Source organism: Anomalospiza imberbis, chromosome 7, assembly GCF_031753505.1.
Source record: "Anomalospiza imberbis isolate Cuckoo-Finch-1a 21T00152 chromosome 7, ASM3175350v1, whole genome shotgun sequence".
In the NCBI taxonomy this organism is placed as follows: domain Eukaryota; kingdom Metazoa; phylum Chordata; class Aves; order Passeriformes; family Viduidae; genus Anomalospiza; species Anomalospiza imberbis.
In genome coordinates this window covers 27,395,747-27,411,293 of record NC_089687.1, presented here as the reverse complement: position 1 = coordinate 27,411,293, position 15,547 = coordinate 27,395,747, and the positions used below count along the sequence as shown (strand labels likewise).

The following is a 15,547-nucleotide window of genomic DNA, read 5'->3' as shown; positions in this document are numbered from 1 at the left end:
CCTGAATTATTGCTGCTCTTAGTAATTTCTTCCTGCGTCTTGAGACCTTTCCTTGAAATCCCTTTTTCCATGGTTGCAAATACAGGTCTCAAACCGCATTTTAAAGGAATGCGCCAAAGTAATAATTGTCCTGAAATGAATTATCTGCTGCTTTCAGATTACTTTAGTGGTGCCAGCCTCTGGTTAATTAAATGAAGACTATGCAACCTATAGCAGCCAAACAAACTACTTACCAAGAAATTTTGTCCTAAAATTTTGATGCCTCACTAAGAACCAGAGATATGCTCCCAGCCCTTGCTAGACTTCCACTTAACTTTGGATAAAATATGCCATAAGCCAGAAAATTATGCATTTCCATAATACCAAAAGCATTTTTGCCACTTATTTTGCAAGACACAAACATTTGTTGTATAAATCAGACTTCTTAGAGTGGCATTTTTGAATTATGCATTTCCATAATACCAAAAGCATTTTTGCCACTTATTTTGCAAGACACAAACATTTGTTGTATAAATCAGACTTCTTAGAGTGGCATGCATGAATAAAGATATGTAGACTTAATTGCCTGTGCATGGGGAGTGTTTTCTAGGGGGTACGAATGCAAGAAGAGTACTCATGCTGTTAGTGATCTTTTTATGGGTAAGTGGGATTGAATCTTGCTTTTTTTCCTCTTTGAAACAGGTAAGAGTTAGTTGTACATATAAAGGGCAAAAAGTATCTCAAAATTTTTCTTTGCTTTTGCAAGTGGCAAATGAGAAATTATCATAGCTTTACAATTTTTTTTCAACTTAAACACATCTCTCATATTTCAATAACAAGGGGAGAGAGCTTTCAAAAAAAAAAGGCAGAAAAGAAAGGAAAAGAAATAGAGAGAAAGGAAGACCTGAAACTTGAATATTAAAGTTCCCCTTACATAGTAAAATAATTTCCTGGCGAATTTTTTAATAGAAGAAAAGAATTTCTTCTTCACTTTCAATTGCACTAGTATCCTTTTCTTTGCAGTCAGTACAATAACTACTTACTTAGGGTCAAAAGCCACCTATATTCATATTGTTACATTTGTGCTGAAGTGATCAGGATCCTTCAGGGGCCAGCAGCTATGCCCTTGCAGTTTCTGAGCTAATCATACAGACTCTTCTAAAGCAGTGCAAAATGTTGAAGTGAGTCCAAAGTGCACCTGTTTCATATTGCTCTCTCTTGTGTTGTAATCTCCTTTGTACTGTCCTTGTCTGCCTTGTTTGTTTTGGTTCCTTCCCTATCAAGTGAATGTTAACTGTAGTCATTTCACCATCTCCTTCAGATGGCTCACAGCTCAGAAGGATCATAGGTGTCTGCTGAGAGTGCTGAGGTGTCTGTTGAGGTGTCTGATGGGGAGGAATACTTTCCTCCCCATGAGGAACCAGGAAGGTTTAAGCTTTGCCTATATCAATTCCCAGTCTGTGAGGACTTTGAGAGCCATAAAATCCTGGCAGCCTGGAAGGAGCTTCAGGAGCCAGAAGGGAGAATGCAGCATTTCTCCACAGAAAATTAGGGAGGGAAACATTTGGCTATTTGCCTTTAGTTCAGGTATGCTTACTTCTTGCCATTATTCGATCTTTCTTTTGGTTAGACATCTTTAATTGCTGTTACCCTTGCTGTGTATTGCCTTATAAAGAAGCAGTGTGAATGCACTGAAAGGATATTTACTGCTGCCTTGCCGTGCTATTGCTTTTGCAGGGACCTTGGTAAAATCAGATCCTGATCTCTCCCCTGCTTACTTTTCATGTAGGAAGATTTTTAATTAATCTTTCAAACTTCCTATTTATGTCTCAGGGAACATACGGCTTTTTTCTTCCTTCAGCCAAAGAATCTCTGAGGTTCACTTGATTTGAAGTGTTGAATGGCAAGCTGCTGCAAAAAGATAAACCACTCATTTTGAAGATGGCAGCTCAGCATATTTGAGAGCAAGGTAACCTGGGCTGCTGCCATTAACTGGCAGGTATGGTCATACTTGACTGTTAATACAGCAGATGTCACACAATAGACTGCTGCTGAAGTTACAAGACACCACATACTGAACCATGTAACAGCTTACTTGAAGTTACTCTTACCAGGTTTTCGACTTCTCTTGCAGATATTTGACAGACTTTGTACCTAGATTTTGTTACACGTGTGTCTTAGCTGGTACAAGTCTTCAGAGACTTGCTGCAGACTTTCTCAATCTATTTTTAGTTGTGTTGATTATCTTCAGTCATATTTGAAAGTTGCAGCATACAAAACTACTGTTGCTGCTACTTGCTAGCCTATGTTGGTCATATTTCTGCCGGTTTTCAAAGCAGCTCGTGTGTAGTTTTGGAAGAAGCAGAGTAAAAGTATATTGCAGACAAAAGATGATCAAAAAGTTTAATTTAGAGTATAATTGGTGTTCTAGGTGATCTTTAGGCTGTCAAGTTTGTAATTTGTCTTGACAAGTGTACCAAAGCTGCCAGTTAAGTGCAGTAAAAACAGTTATGCAGGTTAACAACAAATTTCAGAAGATCAAATCTTAGGGACAGAACCTGAAGAGCCCTGGCCTTTCTTTATAGGTTAGCTGATAGATTGCTGGTTTCTAATTAGCTGTTAGTTATGTAGCAAGGGCAGCCTCAACTGAGAATAGAAAGCCTTGATTTATAAGGAATGTTCTATTTGCATTAGTGTGAGATGCAGCCAGAGTTGAACAGGGTTAGTGGCAATTCTCTCACAGGAGTGTTCCTCAGTGCATGTGAGACTGGCGTTGGCATCAAACCTTTGACATGTTCAGAGCACTGCATTACTGGTGTTTCTTGCTTTCACAGGTTCACAGGTTTCTTTGACTTCTTTCATTACTTTCTTACATACTGTTTTATGCAAGATAGCTTTTCTGTTCTCAGACTCAACCTTTTAAAGCCCTTAAAAGCTGATTTAAAATGTGAGCACTGATGTTCCTCCCTGTTCCTCTGGTGTTACATGGTTGCCACTAAATATACCAAGATGCGTTTTCCACCTAATGCCCAGCCAGGGCAGAAGGAAGTCACTCGTTGATATGCTGTGCCTGTCCATGTGATATCACTCAATCCCAGCAGTGTTTATCCCATTCCATGGACTGTCATCCAGCTGTTAATCTGACAAGTGCCTTTTCTCCAGGCACCATGCATCATCAGTTGAATAAAGTGATGCATAAAAAGCATCTTCAGAATGAAGACTCATTCATTCATTGAAGTGAGTACAGAAATTAGAAAAATGAGTTAACACAAGAAATCACTTTCTATGCTTGTTTCCTTAACTAAAATTCAGAGTGGCAGTAATAGCTGGCCTTGCCTGTCAGTTTTCACAGTCATGCTTTGGCTGCTTGTTCCTCTGTTATGATCCTAGTTTCTTGAATCCCTTTGAAGTTTTGCAAAGAGGAAACCAGGTTGTCTTGTGGCAGCCAAATAGTCTGAGGCATTGTTATCTTATCCCTCTGAAGCTGTTGAGCCCAGGAGCCTAATCTTTGAGATACTTTTCATTTCCTGCTTGGTTCCTCTTAGCAGCAGCTTTTGATAGAAATCTGTAGTCAGGCAAGGTAAGTATTTCAGGTATCAATGTTTAGCCAGTGTTTTTAAAATGCTTTTAGTAAAATTAGGAACACTTTTTTTTGTGTGCTATATATATATACACATATTTGGACAAATATTGTAATTGGTAGCATGCTTTTTATGTTATGAGGTGTTTTCCCCATTGGCATGAAAGAGTTGATTTTTTTATTGAGTTTTTCTTTTATACACTGTTGAAATAAGGAAGTGTTCCAATTAGTGTTTAATTACCACAACAATTTCGTTTGTTGTCATAGCTCTCTGAGGTTCTGTGGAATGCGTGCAGGAGAACACCATAAAGTCATTCTGACTTAACACATAAAGTCATTCTGACTTAACAGTAAGGCTTCATACCTTTCTTAATCTTACAACTCCCTGTTTTCTTCCTTAATGCTTTCTTTCAGACAGAGAACGAGAACACCAGAAAGTATCTGTGGAATCAAACCCAAAGACTGTGAATGGAGTAGAACAGCATGAGCCCCTTCAGTCATCAGTTCAACTCCAGTGTAACCTAGGCAGGCCAAAGTCAAAATCTTCCTCAGTTAAATCACCCAATGTGTCAACCCAATTTGAAACAAAGACAGATGATTCAGTCAAAAAAAGAGGTAAATTGGGTCCCTGGTTCCTGTGTTTTGAGGTCAAAAACAGCTGAGGCCTCCAGGAAAAAAACCTCTGAATTTACAAAAGTTAAAAAGAGATGTGTTGGAAAGTACAAGCAGAATTATAACAAAATGAATTAAACTATTTAAGCTCTATTTAACATATTAAACTGAATAATTTGAATTATTGTTGTTGTTGTTGTTGTTATTATTATTATTATTATTATTATTATTATTATTATTATTATTATTTGAATGCCTTTCTAATATTTGATTTGGGGGATGCATTTCAGCAAACCTGTTTAGAAACTGAAGAGCACTAGGGAGGGACTATGAAAAAGTTGGACTTATGGACTTCAGTAGAATAAACTTCAGACTTAATTCTAATCTGGGCAAATAATATATTGAAATATTCCTGGTGCCTCATTCAGAAAAACTAAAACCAACTTTCTGACTACCGTGCAATTTTTGTTTTCTATTTTAGGGCCAAACATTGAAAAGTCAGTAAAAGACTTGCAGCGTTGCACTGTTTCTCTAACCAGATATCGTGTGATGATCAAAGAGGAAGTGGATAATTCAGTGAAGAAGATCAAAGCTGCTTTTGCAGAATTACACAGCTGGTAGGTAAATCAGCTGCAGGGATCCATCAGCTCCACTTAGAAAAGGGACTAATTAAGCCACTGGCATTAGTGGGGATGGGTCACTTACACCCTCTTTGTTTGCAGCATTTGGTTTCATAAAAAAAAAACATGGTGCCATTAAGTAATGACACTCCTCACCAACCAGGAAGTATATGCATAAATTGTATACATACATAAAGTTCTTTGAAAAAAACTCAGATTTTTTTACTCTTAAATTATCCATCTTGACTTAATTATTTTGTATCATATTCAGTGGCAACATATATGAGCAAATGAAAGCTGTTCTAAATATCCTGTCTGGGATTTTCTGAAGTCTCTTTTACCTTCTTTAAATCTCTTCTTTCTATACTGCATCTTTGATCTTACCTCCTTTGGCAGACAGTCTTTAACTGTCTCTTCATGTCCCATCATCTTTGCTTCTTATCCTACCATTGTTCTCTTAACTTTCCCTCATAGTTCATCCTAGGTTTCCCATCCATTATTTAATTTCCAATTAGTATCTCTAGTTCATTCTTTTTTTTTATGTCTTGAATCTATTTTTTTAATATAATTTTGATTACTGGTGATCTTCAGCATGTATACCTACACCCTTTGAAAACTTAGAGCAGAAATAATTGCACATTTGATATTTTCTTGTCATAGAAAAGTATTTTCTGCTTTGATCTTCACTCTGCCTCGGTTAAACATAGATGTCACATAAAACCTATGTATTAGGCAATGTTGGATTAAATAGAATAAATTATGTTAAAATGTACAATACTTGGTTACAAATCAGAGATGAGTGAAAAACCTTTTCCCTTTAATTCAATCACAGTATTTGTCAGTATTTTTATGAGCATATCTTATAAAAAAGTAGTAGTATTGGCAGAAGTTTGTTAACTTTGGACTTCAGTGGTGTAATCATTGTCTTCAAAGATGCATCTGAAGTAACTTTAGGGCCATTGGGGCTCCACTTCTCTATGGGCAGAAAAGGCAAGTGCTGCTGAGCTGATTTTGGGGAAGATTCTGGTTCACTGAGCCCCCAGTATACTTTACAGTATAGCAGGGAGAGCTGTGTTTCTGTCTCTCCACTGAATATGAGCTGTGATCACCTGTTGTACTAAACTCAGTAATGTTGTAAGGATTGTTCTGGAGCCAATACAGTGATTTTTGCTTATGAACTTCCATGTAGTAATAAGATTGTTGGGACAGAAAAATTGAGCAGAGTTCATCAACTTCTTCCACCTTTTTTTGGTCGTTCTCAGAGGGGACCTTTTCTCTGAGAAAACTATAGTTGGATCTCATTTGCTGAGTGGTTCACACAAACTTTTTTATTTTTGGTAGCAGTGTTAAAAATATCTTAAGTCACATGTCTCACCTTGGCTGCAGGCAGTCACAGGCAATTCAGTCTTTAAGGAATCGTCACTCTGGTCACAGAACAGACTTAGAATTCTGTCATGATCTAAAAGTGCAGGAAGGTAGTAAGAAGGTAGTAAATTCAGAACTGAAATTCTTCATTTTTCATGTATTCATAGTTTCATTATTCATATTTTCATATTCAAAAACAGTAAAGTGTATTGCCTAATACTAAAATACCCCAAAAGAGTTTGTAAATGCAAGTACTTAAACTTATGAAAATAGCCTGAAAAACTTTTCAATAGGCTTCATTTCATTTTGCCTCCTACCAGCCTCAGTGCCTAAATTATTGAAGTGGAGTCTGCTGGAAGCTCTAGAATCTAACAGATCTGTGGTCTGAATATTTGTGCCTCAGCATAACATTGCAATGAGGACAGTACAGTGTCAGGAGATGTTTATAGAAATCTCAGTGCTGGCTATGTTGCTTTTGGCAGCTCATAAGTCTAACATTTAGGTTTTTCTTCAAATGAATTAAGTAGATTTTTTGTTTAAACAGTAAACTGCCTGACTTTAACACCATCTTTGCTAAAATTAAAGAGAGTTTTGTGATATTTCTTATGATCTTTTGGCCTAAACTTGGAGGAAGATAGGCACAGCTGTTTTAATGCCTTGTTTCCGAAAACTCCCTGACAACTGGTGTAGATTTACTGGATTCGGGTAGAAATCCCCCAAACCAGTGATAGATACAGCTTCAGACCTCATACAAGGATCACATTCTATTCCTGAGCTGCATGGTTTAGTGTGTGTTATTTACATGGGAGTTTCCTTGCTCCAGAATTGAACAAAACATCCCCAGTGCTAGCAGAAGGATAAGGTTTTAAGTGAGCATATTTATTACCCTCCTTTGGTGTGGAGTTTCACTGTGACACAGTCAGCTTGTCTGTCATGAAAAATTTAAGGAATTCAGTTAAACTGTTGCACCCAGAATGCTATGGATTGACCAAAGCAAGGGCATGATGTCAGGTCTCCATTGTGATTGTGATTCCAAAGCTTTTTCCAGATTCCTCTCCCAGTTCCTGCTGGAGTGTAGGCTGGTTGAGATGGACAGCAGATCAACAGCCACCAAGTGCTGTCTGTGTACAGAACTGCCAGGAACACTGGAATGAGCTCAGTACAACAACCCCTTCCTGTTAGACACAGCTGTCACCACCTAAGGGGTTTTAGTGAAGCTAAATGAAGTCAGAAGCTTTTATCTTGCATTGCAGCTGAATGCTGAAACACATACTAATTTGTCTCTTTTGGGTTTACTTTTCTTCCTTTGATAATAGGATATGAGACCACTTTTGTGTCCTTTTTTACTATCAAAGTCAGAATAAAAATTGCACTGCAAGAGTCAGTAATACTTTTGACTTTCTGACAATCTGGTTTGGTTTTTTTAATCTTTCCTTATTTTACCAATCACAGAAAGGAGAATGCAAAGATAATATCATGTATCTTCCTCCTACTTCCAGACAGTAAATGAAACCATTATTACGGAGTTAAATGAATAGCACATGTGGCCTAAGATATCCTGAAAGCTTCAGCAGAATCATTCACAAGAACTTCTCCTTTTAACAGCAGAAACTATTGAGTGATAGCTGCCAGTGAAAATCCATGTTTCTCTCTGGCTGATTTTTCACAGCTTGATCTAGCCAGTAGGGAAGTTACTCCTGAACATGTAATAGGCTGCTATTTAAAAAGTCACCTATCTGGCAAAATAGTGCATGCCCTCCCACAATCTGAAAAATAGTGCTAAGGAGCAAATGTGCTGTGAACCTCTGTAAAAGCTTGGGGGGGAAATGCAATGCTTACTTCAGTTTTGACTTTGTAGTAAAATGGGGAAAATAAAAATCCCAGAAAGATGTTTATTTAAGAACATTGCACTGGGATTGCTTCCTCTTTCTTAAAGAGCCTTACTGAAGTTTCTGCTAACTGGAGTAATTCTCTGTGTGCTCAGAAGAAGTGATAACAGCTTGCATTTATTCAGTTCTTTTAATGCCAGAAGACTCTGTAGCATTTTACAAGCTATAAAGGCAGGGCAGTGCACTTAGCCCCAGAAGAAGTCTTATGCAGTCTCATGTGGATTGTGCTCCTGCTGTGATCCAGCATTCTGGTCACCCCTGCTCTTGCTGGCTTTCTGTGGCATTGCTTTTTCAAGGTTATGAGAGCATTTGGCAAAGCAAGCTGAAGGGCAGTGTTCCTCAGGCTCACATGGGCCTGAAAATTCAGAGAAAAATCTTCTTCATAATAGCTCTTGATCCAGTATTTGTCCTCATTGCATTCAGCTTTGCTGTATGGTTTTCAGGAAAACATTGGTGTCCGTGAGAACATAAGGTGCTTCTCTTACTACTTCAATATAAAATATATCAGAGTGTAGCCATGTCCCAGGGTACCGCAGAGCACAGAAAAGAAGGCTACCAAATAGTCCTTAAGTTACAGGGGAAGGTTAAAAAAAGCTAAATGAACTCTCCTCTCACTAGAGTGCACTTGAGACATTTGTTGCCAAATTTAAAACCTGCATGCATTAACTGTGTTCTCACTTCTTTTCCACCAAGAGACTGAATAACCATCCTGGGGATAAAAGGAGAGCCCCAGGAAATCTGAGTGAAATGTGTAGAGCACAAAAGGAGCCACAGTTCCCCACAACACCTCTTGCCAGAAAATAATTTTCACATATTGGGCATTCATACAGTCATATGGAATACTAAAAGGGAACATCTGCTACTTGCCCATATGGTTTGCTGCCAGCCACAAATGGTCTATAGAAAACAGTAAGAACCAGGTTTAATTACACTGCATGTGGAACTGAACCACATAAATAAAACCTCCTCTGCTCTTTTGTAACATGCTGATACGTCCAGTGCTGTGTAAAGAGCATGAAAATCAACACAACTGAGTTTTTGGAGTGAAGAAAAAGTAGTTGAAACCTTTACCATAGGCAAGATAAAAAATGATTCTGACATAGTGCTGGGAGGATGGAGTTTGGCAATACTGACAGTTTAAAAATAAAATAGATTCAGGGTAACAATTGGAAAGCATTTGCTCTATGTTTGGGGAAAATTAAAAAGTTTTTATATTGTTTTCTAAGTTAAAATAGAAGGCAGAGGAGTGGTTGAATGAGGGAAGAAGTAATCTAAAAGAACAGAATTACATCTGTACTGACATAGTTGTGTCTGTACTGACTCAGTGGGGTAGTGAGCAGTGGTGCCAGTGCTCACAGTTGCAGAACAGTGAGAACACAGTTGCCCCTTTATGGGACCCCTACTTGACAAACTGAAAAGATGATGGTTTTCTGTCACCCCTAGCCCAGAATCAGTGGCACCAGATGAGAGCTGCCTGTTTGTGCTGTGATTGTTTGGAGATGGGCAGCTGGCTGGAAAGGCCAGGAGTAGTATTGCTTTACACTGAACAGAGGTCTGTGCTGTTTTTCTCTCCATTTCCAGGCAGTTCTTCTGAGGTTTCTGTCTGTCTGACAGCCAACCTTTGGTAGTCCTTATGCCTCTAAAGTCCAGGTTTTCAAATCCTCTTGCAGTTGTTGTGTTTGCTTGCCCATCAGTCACGTGACCTGGTCCTTAACCTTGTCAGCACAGAGAAAATAAAAATAATCTCCTTGTGTTCGGGTTTCCTTGGCCCCACTGGGTTTTCAGGTACTTCCAAAGATAAGTGCTTTGACCAAGGCTCCTGGCCCTGGCCCTGCTGCCTGGGTGGTGTGGGAGAAGCTGATCCAACAGCTCTGGCCCCAGGCTGGGTACCTGCCTGGAGAGCTGCAGCACTGGGAGAGGGGCTTGTGCTGGCATTCTTCTCATGACCTCCAGCAGTCTGGGATCACCCTTGCTGTGCATTAGTGGAGAAAACAGAGTTCTTGGAACTGCGGGGAGTTAGGTTTTAGTGAGATACATAAGTCCCCCTTCTGACCCCTTTGCCTTTTACAATTACTTTCTTCATCACGGTATTTTTTTAACAAGTTTGTGAAGCTAGGTTAAAGAGATGAGGTTCAACGGTGGATTACATTATTTTTTAGCTGTTGTCTGTATTTTATGGCAAGAGGTGTCTCCCCTCTTCCCTCCCAGTCATTCACAGGTGTGGTTGTCATGCTCAGTAAAACACAGAACACACAGGTTTTGAGGCTGTGCAGGTATGCTCTTGATTTTGTGCATGTCATTGTGGATGAGAGGTGACTATCTCCTTTTTGATCTCAGAGTTGTCAGACTAATGAGAAATCTAGCTTACTAAACACAAAAAGAGAATAATTATCTTGAAAAATTTCAACTGACATTACACCAAAAAGCCAGACCTTTCTTTGAGGCGACTTTCCAATGAGAAAGTTACTTCTTTTCTGTAGCAGGAGCTCAACAACTGAGAAAGTTACTTCTTTTCTGAAAGAACTTTTGAGAAAGTTACTTCTTTTCTGTAGCAGGAGCTCAACAACTGTCTTCTCCTTGCTGGAGTGTGTTTAGGCTAAAATATTTAACCAGTAAGGTATTCAGATACCTCAGGAATCAGATCAGAACTGAAACTCAAATAGGAAATAAATACTTTACAAGTTTGTGTAAAAATGTGCAGGATGCTAACAAGCCATGGTGCAAATCATACTCACCATTATTAAAACTGCCAAATTGTGAGATGATGCCTTCATTTCCAAATAACTAAAATTTAGAAATGGCCTTTCAGGAAAAGGTTTTCCATGTCAGTTTTTAGCTTAAACAGGTTTTTGTGATGAGGCAACAAATTTCTAATTGTTTGTAAAGAGATCTTAAAAGAAAATTACAAACAGGCCTTTAATTATGGTGCATTTGCCAGATCACACTGTGCTCACTGGCTGCTAAAGAGGACAGTGTTAGTGAAGGTAGATAAAAAATTACACAAAATGAACTTGAATAACTAAAAGCCTTTGGACATTTTCAGATCTACGAGATTGTGCTCTGCAGAGGGAAGAATTTCAGTGAAAATGATCTGTGCTAGCTTTTGTTTATCTTCTTATTGTCAGACTGTACTAGTGATCAGTATAAAATTAATGTAATCTGGTTTGCTGTGTAAACATTGTGCATATGCTAATATGGTAATCAAATAACCTTCAAGCATTGTGAATATTTCAATAATATTGAGCTAATACTGGAAGAATATAATCTACTGAAACATTGCAAAGTATGTAACGTACCAGCTTTTCCTACAAGGTACTTTTTACAATATATATATATTTCCTATTAATATAAAGAAACCTAGAAGTATCATTTCTCCAGTTACAAAATAGCATGGCTAGTCAGTAATCCTGTAACACTTATAATCACATAGTACAGGTGATTGGGCTTTATCTTTACATTCTCATCACATCATTCTAGCTCCTTGTGCCAGAAGTTTGACAGGGACAGTTCTAGTTTTTGGATTGACTGCAGGATTCTTCTGTGAAATACACAATTGGATTAGAGATTCTTATCAGTTGTCTTTTCACACTGCCTGTGGGTCAAGTATGTTCATGCTAGAAGGGAAATAGGTGCCAGACAAAAAGCATAATACTTAAAGCAGAGCTTATCAGGACCATCTCATGAATTTGCAGTAACCTCAGCTCAAACACAGCAGAGACAGTAACAGTACTAACATCCCTCAAACTTGCTTGGGCTTGTCAGCAGCTTGTCAGTCAGCACAGCTTCAAGGAGCTACTGGTTTCTGTTCCAAAGCTTTGACAGAGCAACATCACTGGAGTGTGTTGTATTTTTGTTGATGCCTAAACTGTCAGGCTTGAACAGCATCTCACTACTCTAACTTCCTCATGAAAAAAGGGTTCAAATTGTACCTCAGTGTTCAGCAGCTCTCCAGCTGAACCAGCCTCCAGAGGATGCCCAAGAAAAAATAGCTCTTCCCCCTTCTGGATAAAGAGCCCTGCCACAGCTGACACTGTTTTCCTCAGTCTCCAGTAGAAGTCATTCTCAAACTGTGCACAAAGCTGGTTCAGGGGAGAATAAAGCTTATTAAACACCTGAAGGAGAAAATTGGCATTTTGAGAAGTTGAACAGGGTTATGAAAGGACTCATTTGAATTACATTTAACAGTAACCTCTGTGCCAGGCAGCTGGGACTTACCTTTGTGAGCTGTGTCAGCATGTTTGCCTCCATGTCAGCTTGGCCTTTTTATTTCCCCATCTCTTCAGGCACAATAGGTTTGTCATAATGCCTAGAAGAGGCAGAAGGAAAGAGAAGATTCTGGTCATCTGGAAACCTTAAGATTCTCATCAGTAAAGCTATAAATCAGCCAGCCTGGCAATCTGAAGCAGCTTTTCTCAAGAGGCACTAATAACTTTAATAATTTTGGTAGAATTTGGAGGTATTGCAGCTGACTGAAAATATCTTTTCTTTAGCACTGTGCAGATAATAGATTTCATGCTGTAAACTAGAGGAAGATTATTTTGTTTACACTAATGTCAGAACAAATTCAGAATTGGTTCAGAGTATGAAACTGTGAAATGAAGCGGCTGTCAGCATAATTTGCCCCTATCATTGCTGTGCTAGCAGCTTATTGTAGTTTGGCATTTGCAGCTCTTTTGCCATTCTACACCAGTGTGAATCCTGCCAGCCTCGGTAAGGCCAAGGTATGAGTGCAGTCCATTTGACCAGGAATAGGGCACTTCTGGTTTTGCCTTCAAAATCAATTCAGCAAAATGATTCCTAGAGAGCTGCTGTCTCTCCTGCTGCATCTCGTATCTCTACAGCACCAGCACTGGCTGTGTCTCATTTGCATGCCCTCTGTGTTAAGCCTCTGCTTTGCCCTGTCCCATCAACAAAATTGTCTCCTGAGCCCCACTTCAAAATTTCACCTGGATATTAAGCTCAAACAGTGCTAAATCCTGTGCTCCAAACTGCAGATACTCACCTGTGGTGAACAGTGATATGGTGCTGATAGCTCAAGTTTGGTAGCCAGGTCCTAATCCTGAAAATGTGAGGGGTACGAAAAGGAAAAATCAGTCCTTTTAGGAGACAGGTGTGGTGAAAGGAGACAGAAAAGAAAGAGATAGCAATGTTACTTCGTTTTTTTCTACATCATCAGTCATAGAGTCATAAAATTAAGGCTCACTTGATTCAGATCTGTCTTGAGTCTGGTCAGTGAAAGGGGGAATTGAGTCCCAGTGTTTGGTGTACTACAGGCAGGGGAACCTATGGACTGATGATTAGGGCATGGATTCAGGTACATTCAAAGAAAGAAGTGGTTCTGAGATGTGTGTTTGTCACCAGAGTCTCATATAGTATGTGGAAATATGTTCAGGTGTTGATACTGATACTCAAGGTAAGAAGAAGGCATAGCTTCAGCAATGCCTTTCAGATTTTTTAATGCTCAGAGTAATCAGAAAAAATTGACAGGATTATGAACTCTTCAGAACATCAGCTAAAGTAGGATGTTCATGATTTTAAACCCGGTTCCAAACAGCTGTAGAAAACGCAAGAGAAACAACATAACTAGAGAGGAAGGAATTAGCAGAATGTTTTCCCTCAGGTGTCTTTAGATCTGAAATGCATTCTGTTCCTTGTTCTGCTAGAGCTCAAGTCTGATCATACCTGATTGTACAGAAAGTTCCTGTAGCACTCAGTATCCAGTTCTCACAGCACACCAATGGCTGCAGGCTGGGCACTGGAGTGTACCAACTTGATATAACATTTTAGTGCCAAAGGACAGTAAGAAGCATTAAAAGAAAATACTTTCCTGGGAGGTATTGCTGTGTTGAGCTTCGAGCAGTTCTCAATAACACTTCTGCTGTGGTCTAATCACAGTCACTGTATTAAGGCTGAGTAGAGCATTTTGCCAGAAAATGCATTAAAAATGGTTGAGCTCCTAAGTTAAGGAGCTGTTCGGTTTAAGTGACTGTTGGATCTTTGTGTGAAAACAGTGGGATACTAGCAGGAATGAGAGAGAAGATTTGATCCATTGATTTTTCCCCACTGTTCTTGTCCTTTCTCCTTCTATATGTTAGTATTAAGATTTCTCTTTGTCATTTGTCTTTCTTTTTCCCCAGGCCAGGGTTTTTTCCAGTTTTCTGTCTGTTGTTTTCATTTGTTTATAACTTTGATAAATTCTTGTTGGAGGCAGTATTACTCTGTTCTGCATTTGCTGGTGCTGGTTGGCCTAGGACATTTCCAAAGAAACATTAACTTTCCCCATATATGACACATGGCAGTTTATGGTTTCCAAGCTGAGAAATGTGGTTGTATGCTTCCAGATGAAAATTAATGTTCCTTTCCTTTAGCCAAGAGAGAGAGGGCATGTCCTCTGCTGATATAAATTAGTACAGCTGCATTGTCTTCAGGGAAGGAAAACCTTTTCAAGGTCTGTCTGTTAAAGGAACTTAGTTTCTTACATGGACAAAGGCACCAAACAGTTTCTCTCTTGTATTATTCTTTAATTTTTCCAATGTTAGTTTATAGCTAGAAAAGAAGTACTCAGGTGGTTATTCTTTAAATTCATCAGTCCTGTCCTCTACTGCTACAACATACAGACACTTTCCTGAAATGTTTGTCAGAGACCAAAATGAAACATTAGGAGCAGAAAACTGTCTAGTATCAGATAAGATTTGACTATAAAATATGATAAATACAGGACTGTTATGGCCTTGTTTTCGTTCTAGTATTAAAAGTGGATTTATTTAGCATCAAAATAAAATGTTAGGGAGCCACCAATTTACTAAGGATCTGTTGTTGGAATGCAGAGAGAACAATCCTGGAAAGAGCTGCACTAAAACACTCTTCTGATGAGCTCTGCTGTTGTGACCTTGTTGCTTGAATGCTTTCCAGACAAAAGTTTATGTTTATATAACCTGTGTAGTGCACTAGGGAGACACTTTGATAACAGAGACAGAAAAAGTAAAAATCTTCAGTTTTTTTTTTTTTTTTTTAATTTAAGAGAAAGTAGTGAAAATAACTAGATTCTCGTTGTGGAGGATAGAAATAGGTAAGAACTTAAAAGACTCATTTCAGCCACCTGAAAGTCAAGGAAGTTTATTAAACCGTGTAGTTACAAAAGCTAATTGAAAATAGATTAATTCTGAGAAGCTGTGACTATTTAGATTAGCAAGCTGGAATCCTCACCTGCTTATTTGGTGTTCAAGCTTAATGCTTATGCCTGGAGATTGAATGCCAACTGGAACAATCATGTCCTTCCATTGTCACTACCTCTTAACTGATTTGCTCTACCCTAAAAAAGCCCTGCTGTTTTATTTCCTCTGGTGTGTAAGTCACACTGAATTGATCTGACAGGCTAAAACAATAATTGTAGTCTTGTTTCTTTGTATGAAACAAAAAAATGTGTTATACTGCGTTTGTGTTGTCTGGCTGCAACCTTTGCCATCAGCCAACCTCCTTCTGTCCCTCTTGTTGGCTACTGT

At 38.7% G+C, this 15,547-nt stretch overlaps 1 protein-coding gene across 5 annotated transcripts in view; it reads left to right on the top strand.

Annotated features, from left to right (window-relative positions):
• SPATS2L (spermatogenesis associated serine rich 2 like) overlaps positions 1 to 15,547 on the top strand; it is a 79,166-nt gene that overhangs the window by 51,897 nt on the left and 11,722 nt on the right. For all 5 annotated transcript variants that reach the window (XM_068196236.1, XM_068196240.1, XM_068196235.1 and 2 more), the window contains 2 exons: positions 3,974 to 4,174; positions 4,653 to 4,788. In XM_068196236.1, coding sequence (XP_068052337.1) covers positions 3,974 to 4,174; positions 4,653 to 4,788 — 337 coding nt within the window. The remainder of the gene's footprint in view (positions 1 to 3,973; positions 4,175 to 4,652; positions 4,789 to 15,547) is intronic.